We start from the raw sequence: 20,997 nt of genomic DNA on the forward strand, positions 1-20,997 counted from the left end.
TTTGTTACCAAAAAAAAATTTAGAAAATTTCCTATTATAGGGAGTGGTATTTGCATTCTACTTTTCTTAATCATGCTCTATGTTTATTTTATTTTTTTATAATAGTACCCTCCATTTATATTTTTTTAAAAAAAGTTTATACTAGCTCAAAATTCGTAAAATTAGTCATCTAGAATTTCAGTTAAATAAAAATTATATTTAAATTCTTCAGTATTCATAAATGCATAAAAACACAATCTAATAATTTACTCATCAAACTAATTGTTATTTTTATCTATTTATAATTTGTGTTCTTTTTCCACTTTATCAGATCAAGTAATATTCATTCGCACATCGTCTTACTTTTTATTCTAAGTTAAAACATTATTTCTAAAATCAATCAAAATAATTTATAAATGAAAGACAATTACCATATTTCACTTTCAAAATAAAATGTTACTGATCAATTTTTATTTTTATTTTGTACAAAATGTTCATTAACAAAATCTTAAATTAACCCTTCACCATAGAAAAAAAGAACAAACCATACACAAATTAGTATTTAACATCTAGCACGTATTTGCTTAAAATGAATGGAGTTCAAAATAATATTTTGAATTAAAAACTATACAATTAATCAAGAGCATATCAGATACTAGCAAATGTGATATACACAATACATAATACGATAATTAATAATATATATTTTACCCAAAAAAGGAAAGAGAATGCGGTATATGCTCCATGAAAAATCTAGTGTATAGCGCTGGCGCCGTAAAATATTTAGTGTAACTTGTCTTTTATTTACCTAGATTCTCATGCAATTTCATGATTAAAGAATCATCAAAGGAAAAATTCACCAGTACAATACAGAAACACCTTTGGTAGAATCATGCTCAACCATTATTGTGCTGATTTGATTATACAATTTATACTCGTCTAAGGATCGGACAGGTAAAGTGCTTGGAGAGTTTTTTTCTTTGATAATTTCACCAAACTTATAAGTTAGGTTAAAAACAAGAGTTATAATCAATGGAATAAATAAAATCCCTGTCAAAACCTTGCTCCCGAAACAAAAATCACAGCTCATTTTGTTAAAACTGATACCAATATCAGCTCAACTGTAAAGGGGAAAAAAGGTTTAGCAATAACAAACAGGAGCCTGTAATATGGGGACTTTCAATTATATTGTACATCTGAAGCCAAACACTTTCCATTTGGATTCAATGAATTGTGTTTGCTCTACCGCGTGTGGTCATTTTTTGGTATAGAAATGGAATTCCAGGTGAAGATAGCAGATATGGGCAAGACAAACTTCAGAATATTCAAGCACAAAATCACACGGGACATATAATTTGCTGTGTTGCTGTGGCATGCAATTTTCTCCTTTTACGTTGGTCCCTCCTCTTTTGAGATCTACTTCTTTTGGGTATTCGACGGTCTCCATGGGTGCTGGCCGAGGATGATCCAGCAACAAAGGAATGAGTATCGGCTGGGGAGGATACAGCTACTGAGGTCTGAGAGCTGGCGGAGGCAGATTCAGCAACTAAGTATTGATAAGATATTGCCATCATAGGTCGTACTCGGGATCGTAAGGGAGTAGGTGGTAAGGGCCTGGATAGGACGTCGGAGGGGGAGGAGCCAGCAACGAAGGGATGAGAGCTGGCTAAAGCAGATTCAGCATCTAAGGGTTGGGCTGATATTGCTACTGTAGACCGTCCTCCCAAAGGAGGAGGGGGTATTGAGGGCCTGGATAGCGTATAACGTGACATTAGTTCGGCAAAATTCTTGGCCAAGATAAAAAAAAAATTAAAAATCATGAGAGCATATCGACACATTACGCTGTAAATAGATATTATCTATATTTTTTAAATGGGAACTCAAACCAATGGATACTGCAAGCTGAATGGTTTTGACCTCCTGTCTTTTTAGGATGAGTAAATGAGTTTTAATGCCTTGAGACTGACTTTACGATGCAAAATAGAAATCGTTATCAAGCCAAGGGTGTCAAGAACTGGTAGGTTTTTTTACCTTCTGGCAAACCTGCGGTGATCAATAGCCTTTCTCTTGCGCCTAATGAAACTTGGAAGTAGCAATTCATGCCTGCTGATAGACTGTTCAAAGAGTGTAAGATTAGATATATTTAAAAAAAAGCCCGAACAAGTTCGACTTTAAGGTCAAACAAACCAAAGCAGTGGACAGAAGATTAGCTCATAAGATATGTGGAACTGGAGATGAATTACAAAGTTCTGATTTACTCCCAAAATCAGCACATTCAAGTTTATATGACAAAGGGTTAACGATCAACCTATGTTTCGAAATCTCTTTGCTTTTAATCAGAAATCGAACAAAAAGGAGATGACTATTATAACCAAGCAGTAAAAGTAACAATCTAAAACTTTAAAAACTCAAGTCACCTATTTCACTAGTACAAAGTTTGGAAGAAATTTCTTGATATATCAGACGAAACACAAAGCACAGAATATAGGTGGCGTACCATTTCAGGCATGGCCACTCCTTTTGGTAGTCTCGAGATGTGAGGATGAAAAGTCGGAAACTTGTAGAAGACCGATCTGAAAAATTAGATTAGATAGATCATGAGTTGAAGACAAAACATGCAGCTTTGAACTATGACAAAGCAAACTTAAAACTTTTTAAATAAATGACATACATCACTCTATTTTTCATGATCATCTCCATGTCACAGAAAGGGGAAGAGATATCAGCAGGACAAATGGGCTTATTGGAGAGGTAGATATAACCATTCATTCCACTACTGCAAGACATTATTAGAACCAACTGAGAGTCAATTAATTAGAAAAATAATTATTTTTAAATTGCCAATTAGTAAAACATTTATCACCACTTAAACGAAAAAAATCTAGTTCTCCACAGTTGCTTGACACGGAAAAATGCCCACAAATTAAGGTAGCACCCCGAAGCCCATGTATGCACAGAACAGATCAGGAAAACAATGGAAGTCACACTTCTACATTTACAAACAACAAAACTTGCTATAGCTCTGGTTTATTCAATGTCATCCAACTAACTTTCCAACTGTCATGATCTCAAATAAATGGCATTGTCCAATTTTCTGTGTGCATGCCATTAGCATTATCCTGATTCCATAAAAAACTCTTAGAACAGGATCTATGTATAGCAGCTAAATGATGAAGCCTCTGCCCAAAACCCGCCTCCGGTTACCTTTCACTTCCAAACAGCTTCATAGAATAGTGTGTAACGATAAAAATATAAGCGAGTCAGATTGAGCGCGCAAAATATAACTAGCTACAACAGCTATTTCTTATTACTTCTAATTTTTTTTTTTTGCAGGTTTAGGGAATGGTCCGACTACCCATCTACTTTTGTAAAATTGAACCAGGAATGACATCCAAGTTCAACTTCCTCAAATCCTTCCTGAGCAGATGCCTTCCTGAGCAGATGCAGATCAATTTGTATACAAGGAATAACAATGATTAAGCAAACTTAGTTCCCAAACCCAAGATTTTAATGACATCTTACCTGGATTTAGGATTAATTTTCCTCTTCACTTTTACTTTATTCAACTTCGGATTATTTTTATTCCGCTCCGAGAAGGCAGATATTTTTGCCGCCAAGGGATGTGACTCATGAACAAAAAGTCTATCAAGGCCCAAAGTGTTCCTCCACTTCTCTTCATCCTAAATTCCAGGATATTGGTCAGAAACTACATATGCGTCATGAAACAGAAATCAGAGACAACTATATTAAAAGCATTTTTCAAGACCAAGAGGTAGGATGTCGAGGATATTTCAACATCAAAGCACTGATTAGGCCTGGGTGTTACCGTCAATGTATGCTGCACTTTTGAAATTTCGTTAAGAAGCCGGCATTCATCAATAAAAGGTAGCTTACAAATAGCCTGCCAGTCAAGAAAGAAATAAGATAAGTCAGCCCCTTGACAAATTGTAATGCTAGAGGCAAGCATGAATTCTCACACGAGTCAAACTGTTTCAGCTTGTCATTTTTTATCTTCACCCAAACTTGTTTGGACATGGAGAGTCAAGTTAGGATTTTGTTTTGCTTCATTATTATTATTTACTTTAAGTCAGTGAACTGAGTCAGAGCAAATCGTTCAAATTATTCTCCGACGATATTCCATCATACATATAGACTGCCTGAAAATGTCCGTATTTCAAACAGCTTAATCCTCAAAACATTGAAGGGCCACATCTAAGCTTGGTTATCTAAAATGCAAAATGCAGATTCAATGTAGAAATCCTTCTGATTAGAGACTGAATTGCAGCCATCACAACAGACAATTAATTCATTCAACCCATAATCAGTGCAGCAGGGAAACTTCTCTCGTGCAGATAATAATATGAAATGTTAACAGAGTGACTGAATCATGCCTGCCAAGCTGGCTTCCCCACATTCAATTCGAGCTCAAAGTCTACATAAAAAGTTCAAAATTTTCCGATCACAAAAATATTGTAGAGAAAAGGAGAAGCTTGTTATTTAAAAAATAGCATACCAGTAGGATAAAAATCCAAAATAGGGGATGATGGATCAATCATTAATTTCCTGTAGAACAATGGAAGTGCTTGTCCACTGCACAAACGCAAGTTTAGTAACAACTTAATTCTTGAACTGAGAATTGAGATTATTCGAAACTAAAAATTGATCTAAACCTGGCAGCAGGGAGCACACCCATTAATTGGCTGAAAGGTTTAAAGGGTTTTCCCAGGGAAAAATGGATTTTGAGCTGGCCAAGACTATGAAAATCAGAAGCAAATGGAGCATAATGGTAGGGATAAAACCTGAGATAAAAAATAATTAATTTTGCAAAATAGCAAAAAAGTTTAACATGAGTGGATTTACACTAAAAAGAAATTTACACATTCGATGTGCATGTTAGATAAACATTTTAAAATAAGTCAACAACTGTAAACACTCATCCCACTAAGTGTATTCTACGGTATGGATCCCCCTATGCCATTGTGTTTGATCCCCTACTTATCCTGTTGCCACCACAATTTTGTACACTAAAAAATTCTGCAAATACAATTGAAAGTATCCCAGAGATGAACTATGTGCACAAACCCTATCACTATGCTAGTCCCTAGCCTAAGCTAGTCACAATAATAAACAAAAATAACTGATCGTCTATCCCCCTTCCCTCTCCTCGCATTTATTATTCTTTTATTCTCTTCTTCCACTTGAAGGGTAACTGCCTATGGATTCCTGATTTGGGCCTTAATCTTGTTAGATATAGGGGACCATTAATAATTAGGTCCGCAACATTACCATCCTCCTTGAAATTAGCCTTGTCCTCAAGGCTACGAGTTGAAAGTCGATTTTCAAGGTTACCCTTTTGCTTGGCTTCGTGATTCCAGTTTGAGAATCTCATGCTGTCGACTTGAACTTCAACTTCTATGCATGATGTGTCACACACCCCACCCCACCAACCGGAACATAAAAAGCAATTCATGGATAGAGCATGACAAAAACTTCGGACAGAGATATGCTGCCTTTTTCCAAGGTCAGAGAAAATAATGATCCCTCCCACTTCTCCAATGTTTCCTCTGCAGAAATGGTGACTTCTTTCCCCCTATCCCATTTCTTGTTAGCATCAATTATCACAATCACGATAACAAGGGAAAACCCTTTTTCATATCCTACAGCCAAATGTGATTGTTGAACCCCCAGTGCTTATGGTAAAACATCCACTTTAACAGCATGACTCAAGATAGTTTGAACCCTACGTCATCACAGAATACCACAATAATAACAAGTACCGAAATGTTTTTGTACACGGAACCAAAACCACCTGCTCCCTTATTGTTACTAGGATTAAAATTATTTGTTTCAGCTTCCACCAAATATTGCCCAAAAGATTTTGCCTTGGGACGGGAGAAAATAAGTTCCAAGTGTGATTACATAAGAGAATCATGTTCAGCATGCATGGCTCTGACCCAATTCGGATCCTTCAATGCATGGGTGACAGAGGACAGCTCACAAGGCTATATTGCAGGCCATATTTTGGGTTGGACTTAACTCTTAAGGATACTAAGGATGTGGAGTTAGATAGTTCTCTTAGTTATGTTGAGCATCCGGTGCAAATTCTTGATCGCAAAGAGAAGCAACTCAGGAACAAGATGATTCAATTGGTTATGGTGCATTGGAGGATACATGGAAGGGAAAAAGCTACGTGGGAGTTAGACGCTAGAATACGTCAAAAATGATCTCACTTCTTTGGATATAATGAATTACTCCATGTAATCTGATTTCCCTACATGTTATCAGTGATAATGATGATGATGATGATGAATAAATAAATTTATTTAGTTTAGCCAAAAGATTGACACATAAATAATTTTATCTTTTCGTTAATCTATTTAATGTCTAAAAGAGTTGAAATGAAATAAATAAAAATACATAAAATAATAATAATAATTTAATGAAATGAATTTTATTATCCTATAAAAGAAATTTAAATAAATTTATATTGAACATTACATACAACATAAAATAGGCTTATAAAATAATATAATGAGTAAATAAAATAAGTATATTTAAGAAAACTTTATATGAAATAACAGTTTTTCAATAAAAATACAAACAAAATACGTATTTAGGTTAATTTTCCTTGAAGAGCAGAATAAGTAGAAATCTGATTTCTGTGAAACAAAACTCCCATTTGAGGTTGCTTCAAATGTTCAAGGAAAAAAAACTCAGATATTTCGGCCACAGATTCATCAGCAAAAGTTCTACACTGGCTTTTGTATTCCTTGGGTGGCTCAATTTTCTCATGGGGAGCCGGAAGCAACCAATGTCAGTCATTAGTGAGTGTTAAGGGGGAAGTATATGTTTACACAAGAATGACTATAACCATTAATAAGTGCATTGGAGAACACTCATCTATCATGGTTTCGACACCATCTATTTTCCAAACTCTAGGTTTTTTCAACAACACTAAGTTATATTTGACTGAGACATTATCATTAATCGAGTAAAAAAGTAGCGTGCTTGATACCATCACCGTTCACTAATACATCATCATCATTATCACATAACATTCCCGCTAGTTGCGAGATCGGCTACATTGATATTAGTTCTCTAAACTAAGAGATTTTCTCACATGTGAATCTCTTAAGTCAAGATCTAAGATATCCTTAACTACCTTTATTCAAATTTTCGATGGATTGCCCTCCTACTCCTTCCATTAATCTGTCAATCTAAGATATGTCAGATTGCGACCGTGTTTGATCTCCTCTTCGAATGACCAAATTATGTTATCTCTCCCTAATTTATCCCTCACTGGGGACTATACCTAAATAATTTATAATCCTTTCATTCCCAATTCTATCCTTGCGTGTTTTGATACACATCCATCTTAAAAAACGCATCTCTGCTACCGTCATCTTATGCATATGCATTCTTGTAGTAGTCCAACCCTCCGATCCATAAAGTATAGCTGGTCGAACAATAATATTATAACATTTTCCTTTCAATATCGCAGACATTCTTCTATCGCATAAGACTTGTGATGTCATCCTCCATTTCATCCATCATGCAGAGGGATGTAAATGAACCAAACGGTTTGCAAGCTATTCGAAGCTCGGCTCGATAAAAAGCTCGTTTGAGTTTGTTTGTTAATCATATCAAACCAAGCCCAAGCTCGATTTTGAGCTCGAAAATTTAATCAAACCAAGCTCAAGCCTAAGGATATTCAGCTCGTGGGCTCGCAAACATGTTTGATAATAGGCTCGCGAGCTCGAGCTCGAGCTCGTTTAGGTGGCTCGTACTCGAGCTCGAGCTCGGCTCGTTTAGGTGGCTCGCAAACATGATTTTGGAATGTTCAATAATATACTTATTTATGTTTTTCTTTTTTTTTTGCTCTTATTTGTGTCGTTTTGGTTATTTATGAATAAATTTACATTTTTATGTCTGATTCAAAATTAGTTTATAGATATATTTAATTTTAATAAGCTCGATTCAAACTCAAACTCGAGCTCGATTCTATGCTTATCGAGCTCTAAAACGAGACGAGCTCAAGCCAGGCTTGTTAAACATGTTAAACGAGCTATTAATGAATCAAGCTCGAGCTTGGCTTGATTAACATGCTAAACGAGCTTTTAACGAGCCGAGCTCGAGCCTGGCTTGATTAACATGTTAAACGAGCTTTTAACAAGCCGAGCTCGAGCTTTTAACGAGCTCAGTAATTTCGAAACAAACCAAGCTCGAGCCTGATAATAGAAGCTCGAGTCTCAAACAGTTTTAAACAAACCAAGCTCAAGCCTGATACTATTTGGTTTGGTTTGGATCGTTCATGCTTTAATCATATGATCTATATCCACTCTAACGTCCACATTCTATTGGATAATAGACCCTAAATAACGAAAGCTTTTCATACTCTGTGATTTATCAACCTTCAATTGGGCTACCAATTCGTCTAAATTCATGACCAAAGTTACAAGCTAAATATTCCATGACTAATTCTAAAACATTTACCCTCAAGAGCTTTAAGCCATTTATCTAATTTTTGAATTACACATTTAGTTTCGTCTATCAGAACAATATCATCTGCAAACAACATACACCAAGTTACCTCGTTCTAAATATGTTCCGTTAGCTCATCCATAACCAAAACAAAGAGATAAGGGCTTAAAACCGATCATTGATGAAATACTCTTACCACAGGAAACACACATGGCATCCCTCCAACAGAAATCACACTTGTTACAATACCTTCAAACATATTTTTTAATAATCTCGACGTGGCATCGAAGTACATGCTTCTTTTAAGTAGCTACCAAATTAATTCTCTCCCAAGTCTCCTATCACTCACTCCTATAGCTTCATCATATGGCTCATAAGCCTAATCCCTCTATATTTTGAGCAGTCATTTACTCATTTATATCTCCTTTATACTTATAAACTGGTACCACAATACTATGTCTCCAAGATTCTTGCATTTTCGTAATATCTAGAATCCTATTAAAGAGCCTAGTCAGCCATTGAATCTCATATTCTCCTAGACACTTCCATACCTCAATTCGTATCTCAACCAGTCTAACTATCTTCCACGGTTTCATCCTCTTCAGTGCCTGTTACTTCCTTAGAACTAGCTCTACGATGAAACACTAAATGTCTTGCTTCCTGCATCTCATATCTACCCACGCTTAACTCCTTTGTACTTGTCCAATTGAGTAAGTTCTTAAAGTAGTCCATCCACCTATGTAGGATAGCTTTATCTTGCATTAAAACTCTATCATCTTCATGCTTGATATACCTGACATGGCTCATGTTTTTGGTGTTTCGATCATTGGCTTTTGCTATCTTAAAAAAATATTTATCTCCTTCTTTATTACCTGGCCTACCATACAAATCATTATAAGCTCTTTTCTTAACATCTTCTATTGCTCTACTACTGAGTCTCTTTACTTGTCTATATAGCTCATACAATCCTTGGACTCCAGCTTCTTGCCAATTCTTGAACCTTATTATTGTTTTCCTAATGGCTTGTTGCACCTCATTGTTCCACCACCATGTCTCCTTGTCGTGCCGTCCTTTCCCTTTAGCCTCTCCAAGTACTTCCCTCGTCCCACTCCTTATATGGTTAGCCACAAGTTCAAATAACTCAGAGGTATCGGTCTTATCCTTGAGTCTTACATCCTCACATCCTTCGAGGACTAACCGACTATCTAACATCTTATTTCCAAGAGAGTGGCATACATCTGCCTTCATAGAACACCATATGATTCTTGGTCTAATCTGACATTTGTTTGCTCTACTTCTACTCTTACACTAATACATAACTATCCAAATTCAAGCGAACAACAGGATGCCTAAAGCACATCACAGTGGATCTAAGGCGAGATTAGAATTTTGTAGACGTCTAAAGCACACCACGATGGATCTTAGGCGTATATTGCACACCAAGCACATCCTTGCAGTTAGATCAATATGATGCATACTGAAGCAATCTAAAATTTTCTTAATATACTTTACATCACAAGAAATATTTTTGTATCAAGTTTAATGGTTGTTTCATTTGTTTTCTGCACCTGTTTTTCAACAGAATACAAGTTTATACGAAAATATCAAAAACGGCCTTCACAACATTTAAATTAATCAAGTAGCAGAAGAGAACAAACCATTGCCAGGAGCATACTCCTTCATAATAATAATGCATAACCCAACAGATCCCTTCAACATATTTCAAGACCTGTGTCAAATAAACAAAATTCTAAAGCATGTAAAATAATATATCAGCATTGAAGGACTAGAATATCCATCAATCAACTAACTTATATATTTATATTTGCTTACAGCATGTTTAGTAAGACTCTCACGGTCTTCAGCTGTTTGAACCTCAAATTTTTCATCGTAGTATCTCTCCTTCCAACCAACATCTCCTAATTTAACCTGAAGAGACAATTTGTCATACTGTGAGCAGTAAACAAAAGGTTGACCATGTCTAATGCAAATTAGGATAAACAACAGAAGACGGTTATGTGACCTTGTCCAGGATCCTAGCTTCAGAAGCCACATGATTGGAGGAAATGACACTCTCTTTCTCACTGGAATGCTTCATAAGTCGACAATACAGTCTTAGCATCAACATCATCATTTTCCATCAGATACAATTTGAATGCATGAAAAAACTACACACATTTTCCGGATCGTGTCCCTCCACACTCACGTTATCAGGGATGGGTCCAGTCCCATCGCCCATTTCTGATGTTCTTTGCTTCTGAAATAATAAAATGTTTCAAATAAAATACCGCAGAAAAAATAAAAGAGGATCATGTCATGCATTTACAATTTTATGAACACCTCAACCAGGAATGTCCTCACAAACTAGTGGGAAAAATACAAGTCGAAGGATGGCAACAATCAGAAATCCAAATTTGTGCAACCCATCCACCGCAATAGCCATAGCCCCTTAAACGTCAAACACGAGCGAGTACAAAACAACTAAAGTAAAGTATCTTGACCTTAGAGCCCATTGAAACAAGCCTGATTCCAAACAATTTCAAGTGAGCTCATACACTAATATGGGAATAATACCTTCCTCCGCATCCTAAAGTTGAAACCTCGCGTGAAGAAATAACTTGTAAAAAGTGTTCCAATCTTTCCAAATTTACCTTCATATTAAACAAAGCAGTCAGTAAACATCAAATTACAAAGGGGGGTTTATATCTCTTGTTAGATTGTGATTGTCATAATCAAATTTTGATGCAAATAGTTTTCTCCGGAGTGGTTCTTGTATCTTTCAAATGGGTGTGTGAATGAAGTCCAAAATATGGTTCTGTATATCTAATCCAGCATTCTGTGAGAATAAATATTCACACATCCAAGTATTAAGTCATGGAAAACCCTCTCTTAAGAAATAGGTTTGAAGTTAAGACATTCATACAACCTATAACTAATATGGTCATTTTAAGTGGAGATAAAGTGAAAAATTGTTAAATCTATTGTCATAAAAGCGTAACTGATGACTAATCAACAGCATATGTATATTTTAATATTAAATATGTGAGGGAATTATGTAAAGAAGGGCCCAATTTTAAGTTTGTACACTCTAGAAAGCCCAAAAGAGATGTTCATATGGGGGAGGGAGGGGAGGGGAATTAAAGAGAGAGAGGGTTGGGAATTGGTTATTCAGAAATCCGTCTTGTACTAGCTTGTGCTAGGGGTCCTCTACAGAGATATTCTCTGGGGAAAGTTACTCTCATACTTCATATTTCATTACTCATTTCATCGTTGATTTTCTTATCTCATCTATTTTGCTATCCTGTATTTCGATCTGTAATTCCATTTCATAGAACCAACTAACAAATTGATTCGACCCACCAGATAAAAAGAGACAACATGGCTACAACTCGATTGAAAGCTAAGGCTGAAGCAATGGAGAAAATGATCCTGAATATGCATGACAGCATGATTGCGATGCAGGAAAAGAGGAAAACAGCACTTCTTTCACGGCTGTGATGGCCAAAATTGCGGAATCTCAGGGAACCAACTTGACCAAGTTGGCGGGCTTGAGGACTCACAGGCACGATTGGAACAGTGGATGGGTGTGAAGAAGGGCGATGATCACAAGGTAAAAAGGGATATGGAGAAACAATCAGTGATGAATGAGAACGCCATGGGTCATGAGACTGTAGGAGAAGGGGCACCAGCTTCTTACGAGGAGACAAAGGTGTATGTGGATGATGAGTGGAAACAAGTATTATGACGAGTTGAGATACCGGGATTTGACGGTGTGAATCCTCGAGAATGGCTGGGGAAATTTGAGCAGTACTTCAAAATACACGGGACGCCACCCAATAGCCATATCAAGATCACCTGCTGCTTCTTTTTATGAGGCGCAAACGGGACCAGCTTACATTGGTTCCGCTGGTATCAAACAAGAATCACTAACATGAGTTGGGATCGATTTGCTGAGGAGTTGATTAAAAGATAGTGGGCGAAAGGTTGTCAACCCTTTTGAATTACTGTCTTCATTAAAACAGGAAAACAGTCATTAGAGGCATATATCGAGCAATTTGAAGTGTTGTTGTCACAAACGGGAGATATGTCTGAGGACTTGTGTCAAGGACTTTCCTTGAGCGGCTTGCAGGAAGGAATTCATAACTGCATCAGAATCCATTGAACCTCGCACAATCATGAGGGCTATGGGATTGGCACTGGCTATTGACGAAGAGATGTATGGATTCCGTGGCAATTACCAACTTGGCTGTGCGAAAGGAGTCGATCGGGGAGGCAGGGGTTAGCGAATCCAACACCAAAATTCGCAGACCATATCATGACAATCCATAGTGGCCAGTGGAAATTTCAATGTGGAGAAAAGAGGAGTGCAGAAACCGAGGGATGGGCGTATCGTTTCCCATCAAAAATAGTAAAATACTTACGCCGTCAACAGAAGAGATTATGCTTTAAATGTGGGGAATTATATAGCCCACTGCATAAATGCACTAATAAATCTTTGAGAGTGGCGTTTTTGGGGGAGGTCAAAGAAGAGGGGTAAGCGGCGTTGCACGACCAGTTGATTGTTACTGGCAAGGGGGAAAAATGGAGGAAACGCACAGAATGTGTAACGCTGGAATTACCCATGTTCTCTATGGGGGATTTTTGCAGCCGCAAACAATGAAATTGAAGGGTAACATAGGGATGGAAGAAATCGTGGTAATGGTAGACAGTGGTGTTAGCCATAACTTTGTGTCGAGGACATTGGTTGAAAAATTGGGAGTTAAGGTGGATGAATCAATAAGATTTGGGGTCTTTTTAGGTGATGAATGTAAGGTTTCTTGCAAGGGAGCCTGTCCAGAATTAAGTATAGATCATCGAATATTGCGAGACATTTGTTCGAACTAGGGGGTGTGGATGTGATTCTTGGGATTAACTGGTTGCGAACATCAAGGGAGGTGAAAGTGGATTGGGGGAAGATGAGAATGAAATGTTTGGCATAACGATCAAGAAGTGATTTCGCAAAAAGATCCCACTTTGCAAAGAACAATAACTTCTCTTCGACTTAACGAAGACCACTGATATTGAGTTTTCTGGTGCACTCTTTGCCATGAACAAATCTGAAGACAAAGGAGATAACATGCTAAGAATGCAGTGACAGTCCTCCAAAAAGTTTTATCTAATTCTGGTGGGTTATTTGAGAATCCACAGTTTATACCTAGTAAAAGGAGTCAAGACCATGCCATACGAATTAAGGAAGGATGCGGGCCAGTTCAGATATGTCCCTATCATTATGCTCATTTCCAAAAAAATGAAATTGAGAAACTAGTAGCCGAAATGTTTGCTGCTGGGGTGATACAACCCAGTTCCAGTCCATATTCGAGCCTTGTAATTTTAGTTTAAAAAAATGGGAGTTGGCAGTTTTGTGTGGATTATAAGGCTTTGAGTGATCACTATACCGGATAAATATCACGTTCCAGTCATTGGGGAGTTGTTGGATCAGTTGCATGGAGCTGTGTATTTTTCAAAGTTGGATCTCAGATCCTATTGTAACCAAATTAGAGTGTGGGCCAAAGATGTAGCTAAAACTGTTTAGACAGTGGTGCTAGCCATAATTTTGTGTCAAGGACGTTGGTTGAAAATTGGGAGTTAAGGTGGATGAATTAATGCCTGTCCACAATTAAGTATAGGTCCGGGGGTGTGTAAACGAATATTGTGAGATATTTGTTGAACTAGGGGGTGTGGATGTGATTCTCGGGGTAGACTGGTTGTGAACATTAGGGGAGTTGAAAGTGGATTGGGGGAACATGAGGATGAAATTTTTGCACAACGATCAAGAAGTGATTTTGCAAAGGGATCCTACTTTGCAAAAAACAATAACTTCTCTTCGTTCCATAACAAAGACCGCTGATATTAGTTTTGTGGTGCACTCTTTGCCATGAATAAATCTGAAGACAAAGAAGATGACATGCTAAGAATGCAGCGACAGTCAGCAGCACTCCAAAAAGTTTTATCCAACTTTGGTGGGGTATTTGAGAATCCGCAGAGTTTATACCTAGTAAAAGGAGTTAGGATCATGCCATACGAATTAGGGAAGGATGCAGGCCGGTTCAGATATGTCTTCATCGTTAACACTCAGTGCCAAAAAGATGAAATTGAGAAACTAGTAGCCGAAATGCTTGCTGCTGAGGTGATACAACCCAGTTCCGGTCCATATTCGAGCCCTGTAATTTTATTTTTAAAAAAATGAGAGTTGGCAGTTTTTTGTGGATTATAAGGCTTTGATGATCACTATACCGGATAAATATCACATTCCAGTCATTGAGGAATTGTTGGATGAGTTGCATGAAGCTGTGTATTTTTCAAAGTTGGATCTTAGGTCCGGTTATCACCAAATTAGAGTGCAGGCCAAAGATGTAGCTAAAACTGTTTTCCGCACCCACGTGGGGCATCATGAGTTCCTTGTGATGCCATTTGGATTCAAAACATGCCCCACTGACTTTTCAGGCCACGATGAATGATGTGTTGAGACCATTTTTGAGAAAATTTGTATCTGTGTTTTTTCATGATATACTTATCTTTAGCAAAGGGTGGCTGAAGCATTTAAATCATATTCAAATGGTGTTGAAGGTGTCGATGGAGAACAAGTTTTTGAATCAAAAGAAGTGTTGTTTGGGGATCAAGGAAATTGAGTACTTGGGCCCATCTAATATATGGGAAGGGAGTGGCAGTGGATCAAAAGAAGGTGTATGTATGAAAGAGTGGCATACCTAACAAATGTCAAGGGAGTCAGGGGTTTCTTGGACTTCACGGGGTACTACAAGAAGTTAATTCGAGATTATGGCAAGATAGCAAAACTTTTGACTGAGTTATGAGGAAGAATAATTTCAGGTGGACCAAGGAGGAGGAAGGTGCGTTTGATGAGCTTAAGAAGAAGATTAGTTCTGAACCTGAGTCGCGATTACTGGATTTTACACAGGAATTTGTGATAAGAGTGTGAAGCTTCGGAGAATAATAGGGGTGGTTTTATCACCAGAAGGAAAACCCACTGCTTTTTTCAGCAAAGCTAGAGCTGAAAGAGCATTGGCTAAGTCCACATATGAAAAGGAGCTAATGGCCTTGGTGTTGGCAATTTAACATTGGAGGTCATATCTATCGGGTAGAAAGTTTCTGGTCATGACCGATCGGCGATCATAAATCGCTTAGGAGCTTGCTACGACAGCAGATAACAACTCATGACCAACAGTGTTGGCTAGCAAAACTCATGGCATACCGGATATGAATTTGACATAAAGTACAAACCAGGAATAAACAATGGGGTGGCTAATGCCTTGTCAAGAAGGGTCGAGGAAGTGGAGTTGGGCAGTATATCAGTGCGCCATTGTGGATAGAGTTAGCAGATGTTAAGAAGGCGGTGCATAATGATCCTCAGCTAAAAGTAATTCTCGTGAAAATAATCAATGGGAAGGGGGAAGTTTCAGGATATGTAGTGGTTGAAGATTTTTTTGTCTTATAAAGGCAGAATGGTGGTGCCAAACGGGTCCAGTTGGGTTGACAAAATCATGGCAGAATGTCATGTAACACCAGTGGGGGCTCAACTCTGGGGATTTCAGGACATTGAGGAGAATAGCCAATAATTTTTTTTGGAAAAGAATGAAGGACAACGTATACAAGTTTGTGGCTGAACGTGTTGAATGCCAGCGCCAAAAATATCAAGCCACAAAACCCGCAGGACTCTTATAGCCCCTCCCAATACCTACTGCAATTTGGGAGGATATATCCATTGACTTTATCACGGGATTGCCTAAATCTAAAGGGTATGAAGTGATATTGGTTGTAGTGGATCGTCTGTCGAAGTACGCTCCCTTTATTTTGCTTAAACACCAATATGCAGCTTAAACAGTGGCTGAGTGCTTTATAAAGTAAGTAGTGAGGTTGCATGGTGTCCCTAACTCAATTGTGAGTGATCAGGATTCAATTTTCTTACGCAATTTCTGGTCAGAGTTGTTCATAAGCAAGGAACAAAACTAAATACGAGCTCATCATATCATCATGAAATTAAGGCCACATACGCAGCAGTCTGTTTGTAGAAGGGTTAATCAGAAACTAGCGCCAAAGTTTTAAGGCCCATTCAAGCTAATAGAAAAGGTGGGGAATGTCGCAAACAAGCCGCAGTTACCTCCAGGTTCTCGCATACATCCAGTGTTTCATGCGTCATGCCTAAAAAAACAGTGGGAAATGCATTAAAAGCATAACAGATTCTGCTGGGAGCAGTTCCAATCATGTCATGGAATTTGACCCTGACAAGATGTTGGGACAGAGGTACAAGAAGATGGGTGGTGAACAGAGACTTCAATTTTTGATTCAATGGGCAAGCCGAGCGGTAGAGGATGCAACCTGGGAAGGCGCTGAACAGTTTGTTTCTCAATTTCCGAGTTTCAGCATCGAGGACGAGGCTGTTGTTGGGAGGGAGGTATTGTTAGGAATTATGTAAATAAGGACCCAATATTAAGTTTGCATACTCCAGAAGGCCCAAAAAAGATGTTCACGTGGGGGAGGAGGAAGGGAATTAAAAGAGAGAGGGTCAGGGAGTTGGTTATTCAGAAATCATATTGAGTCTTGTACTAGCTTGTGCTACGGGTCCTGTACAGTAATATTCTCTGGGGAAAGTTACTCTCATATTTCATATTTCATAACTTATTTCATCATTGATTTTCTTATCTCATCTATTTTGTTATCCTGTATTCAATCTGTTATTCCATTCCATAGAACCAGCTAACAAAATATTAGCCCTAAGGAAGGCTCACAACGAGGAGGCAAGAAGTAGGGAAGAGTATTCCAGGCACCACAATTAAATATTAGCAAGAGCTAACAAAATAAGTAATTACATTATCACATACCTCAAAAGAATCAGTAAGGTAACCACCCATCCGAATAAACTCTTTTCTGTAGACACGCATAAGCAAGCTGATAGCTCCCTGTAAAAAAACTCATAGAGAAACAACAAGATGAGATCAAGGGTACAATTTGTGGAGGCTTGCGTCACCGGAGTTTAATTTCCCCAAGGTTAGGAGTGAGGAAACAGTTGCAATGCGACTGATACTAAATGCACTATAGTATGAAATCAAGAAGTTCATACAGGTAAAAGGATCTGTAATATGCTGACCTCTGATATATCTAATGATGGCACATGTGGTATAAAGTCATTTCCGACAAATACACACATGAGAACGAAATCATCTACTAATCGCTCGGTATCTACTTTAACTCTTGGATTTGGTATTTTCAGGTGTTCTGCCAATCCTTCCCTCAGTATCCACAAATTGAAAAACTGAAACAGAAAAAGAAAAAACACGCCAACAGAAAATTAAGCCAACACTTCGAATGTTGTTATATTAATTCAGTTATTCGAATATGTACAAGCAGGCAACATCTTGCTAAAGCATGGATAAGTACACAGTTATCTTGCTTAAGCAACATACTGCAGATTCATCAACCGCCCAAGATCTTGGGATTCACTAAAAAACATAACCTGTAAACATTTTATTCCTTCCATAATACTTTAGAATACCCAAAACACTTTGAAAATGGCATCACACATGTACACTAGTTTCCTTTGACAATAAAATGTGAAAAATTGCAAGGAACAACAAAAACATGCCATGACACAAAATCAATGGAAACCAACCACTGTGTGTTAGCAGATTTACATAAATGTAAAATTAAAAGCAAGAAACCTGGAATTTTTGTCCCGCTAAATGGGATTCCAGTTGTCGATACGGACCGGCACGTTGCTTCAAGTTATGAACTTCTGCTTTATTTTTCCTCTTGGGACCTTTGTGTTTTCTAGAAACCTAGATGATTTAAAAAGTCATGGTAAGCTAGTAATACAATGCACTAGCGACATGAAGGCAATGTTTGACAGTCAAAACCGAACTGAGGGATTGGATAAGTTGGAAAATATAAAATTTCAACTCCATTCAACCGTTCTTACGAAGCCATTAAAACTCAAAGGTGACGACGAGTAACAAAATTGCACTCCACAAGTTTGTGTGCCAAGTTTAGGAGGCACATTCTCCTTGAAGTGGACAGTTAAATTTGATGAAATAGGTCAAAACTAGATCAAATTCCTTTTCTATGAAGGAATGAGAGTAAAATAACAGTACAATCTCTATATTTGAAAGGTAGCGCATAAGGCCTAAACATACCTCTCTTAGAATAGAGAAGTGAACCTCATGGGCAGCCAAACCAAGCATGATCAAATCTGCATCCTGATATGATGGCACCGCGAGTCAATAAATGATATGTGTTTGCTACATACCAAACAATGAGAACATGAGACTTGGTGAAACAAAAAAGTACTTACCAGCCCATATAAACAATGTCGTGTGTTTGGATCGAATCCAGGAATATTTCTTTGCAGCCGAATGTAAGACATAATTTTATGCTCTCCTTCACCAGGGACACTGGCATCAGAAAGTATCACCTATAATCATTGAACAAGCAGTCTCAAGAGGGTAATGGTTGGCTTCTTGCAATTAAAAAGCAAGTGTCCCATTTTTACCTTGATCCCTTGCCAACCTGGATCATGGTTCATCCTCAAATTTATATAATACCGAAGAGCAGATGACAGTAATTCCATAAATTCAGTCCCAGGGGTAATTACATTTGAATCTAAACCTTCAATTCCCCAAGCTGTACCTTCCTTTGTGCAGCTACCTCTCAGTTTATCCGTTATTGAGGCCTAATAACAACCATAATTCAACTTATATTTCTCTCACTAAGCTAAAGAGAATCAATTAAAATCCCTGATACTAAAGAAATCGTAAGACTCACCTCATCAGCCGCATCTTTAGCGGTTCTGAATCGTCTAGCACGCTGCTGATTCATCTTGGCCCTCGGTGCCACACCATCTACACACAAATCATTGCCCAACATTACCCACCAAGTCAGTTTCTACTCAAGATAAATTTACTAATCACAGGTAACTGGCCAGCTAGAAAAGTTAGTCCTTTAAAGGTTCAAGAAGTACCGAAAAAAATCTCTACCACCAAATTAATAGCACATAAATTCACGACAAAGCAACTTCATCACAATTCTAAAAACAATAGATACAGTATTTGAATAGAAACAAATTCACTGCGAGCAAGCAGCTAACTAACCAATGGCCATGTACAGAAGCTTGCGAGGCCTAATCAATGAAAATATTCGATCAACGTACTTGAACACCGACTTAAACACTTGATCATAACTCTCCGGAGAAGCCTACACTAATTAAACGTCCATAACTAATGAGATTGCAAAAAACGCAAACCATTTACATCAACTTCAGCATGAATGCTATTCGTGTGCACGAAAATACCAAATTTTCGGGATGAAAGCAGGGGTGAATAATGTTGTTCATGTCGAGATAGAGATTGTCGAACTCCATGCCATTGGGGTTCGGCCTCGTGGTATCAACAGGGACTTTAACGCCGTTAATAAAGATCGGAGGATCTTCCGTCACGTCGACTACTGCATCCGGGAACGTATTACATAACCACCGGTAAAACGCCGGGATTCCCATCGTTGAGGAGAGCCAGCAACTCGGCCGTGAAATTCGAGCCGGATTCTACGGAGGTTTTTTTTATCAGGGTTTAACGAGAGCTTAGAAGAGAAGCCATGATGTTGGAAGTTGGAACTACAGCGCCGCCCCTACGAATCCGGATCTCCTACAGTGTTGGATCCCCAAAAGTGGTTAATTCGATTGTGCATCTACAGGCACTGCCCGAGTCTATTCAAATTGTGTCATGTGAAATTTTTCTTTCTTTTTATTTTTAAACAAAAAATAACCAAAAAAGATAAATAAATTACAAAAATCATAACTATGGTTAGGTTTGGCCCAATAATTCAAAATTTCACTTCTCACGTAATAACCAAAAAAGACTACCCTGCTCAAAATTTCAATAATTCAAAATTTCACCTCCATGAAACCTCTTCCTCAACGGAAGTCTGCTGACAAAGATTAGTTGAAACCTCCTCTAAAGATGGGTTTTTTTTTACAGATTAATGTTCATGACATTCCGATTCTTTGTATTCCACGTTACATACATAAATAAAATTTAATAATTTGGTGATTTTATGTTGATTTTCCTATAAATTCATTTATTTGTGTAATTAATTTTATGTTGATTCTTTATTTTAATTAATTTTAAAACCGTTCACAAGAATTTTTTTTGGTCAAGGATACTACTATACATTAATATTTTTGGTTTTGGATTTTCTCAAATTTCCTATAACAATTATATTAGGTAAAAGGATTGTTTTGGTATCATGGTTTTGAGAATTTTATTCGAATTATACAGTCGAAATGTTGGGAGAGTCATGATTTGTGAGCAATTCAAACTTGTATTTCCACCCTCCATGTTCCTGCTTTTTTATTTGAGGGATGTGCAAGATTAAAAACAACAATCGAATCAAAATTTTCATTTTCGAATCAAGCCATATTTATTTTGGGACTGCATATTTAAGGCATTGAAAAGATATAGTAGATGATTTTATAGTAGTGGTTGCAATGTTTTG

The 20,997-nt window shown here is 37.6% G+C and overlaps 1 protein-coding gene across 8 annotated transcripts; it reads right to left on the reverse strand.

Moving 5' to 3' along the window:
• Nucleotides 1-1,139: 1,139 nt before the first annotated feature.
• Nucleotides 1,140-20,172, reverse strand: LOC140817082 (5'-3' exoribonuclease 3-like). Of its 8 annotated transcripts, none has more exons than XM_073176654.1 (23): nucleotides 19,799-20,171; nucleotides 19,599-19,701; nucleotides 19,273-19,349; nucleotides 19,001-19,180; nucleotides 18,803-18,922; nucleotides 18,645-18,707; nucleotides 18,174-18,290; nucleotides 17,603-17,767; nucleotides 17,337-17,414; nucleotides 11,035-11,111; nucleotides 10,667-10,717; nucleotides 10,484-10,544; nucleotides 10,294-10,389; nucleotides 10,119-10,189; nucleotides 4,650-4,733; nucleotides 4,493-4,569; nucleotides 4,371-4,411; nucleotides 3,806-3,880; nucleotides 3,502-3,659; nucleotides 2,651-2,755; nucleotides 2,477-2,552; nucleotides 2,011-2,093; nucleotides 1,140-1,728 (listed from the first exon to the last, which is right to left on the reverse strand). In XM_073176654.1, exons 1-23 carry the CDS (start codon nucleotides 20,000-20,002, stop codon nucleotides 1,317-1,319), a joined length of 2,574 nt encoding a protein of 857 aa, XP_073032755.1. In that variant the 5' UTR covers nucleotides 20,003-20,171; the 3' UTR covers nucleotides 1,140-1,316. The 8 variants fall into 8 exon arrangements, with proteins under 8 accessions (XP_073032755.1, XP_073032753.1, XP_073032758.1 ...); XM_073176652.1 differs by having other exon boundaries at nucleotides 4,650-4,778; XM_073176657.1 differs by having other exon boundaries at nucleotides 4,650-4,778; nucleotides 19,599-19,706; nucleotides 19,799-19,939.
• Between the last annotated feature and the right edge of the window lie 825 nt (nucleotides 20,173-20,997).

Source organism: Primulina eburnea, chromosome 16, assembly GCF_022965805.1.
Source record: "Primulina eburnea isolate SZY01 chromosome 16, ASM2296580v1, whole genome shotgun sequence".
NCBI classification, from domain to species: domain Eukaryota; kingdom Viridiplantae; phylum Streptophyta; class Magnoliopsida; order Lamiales; family Gesneriaceae; genus Primulina; species Primulina eburnea.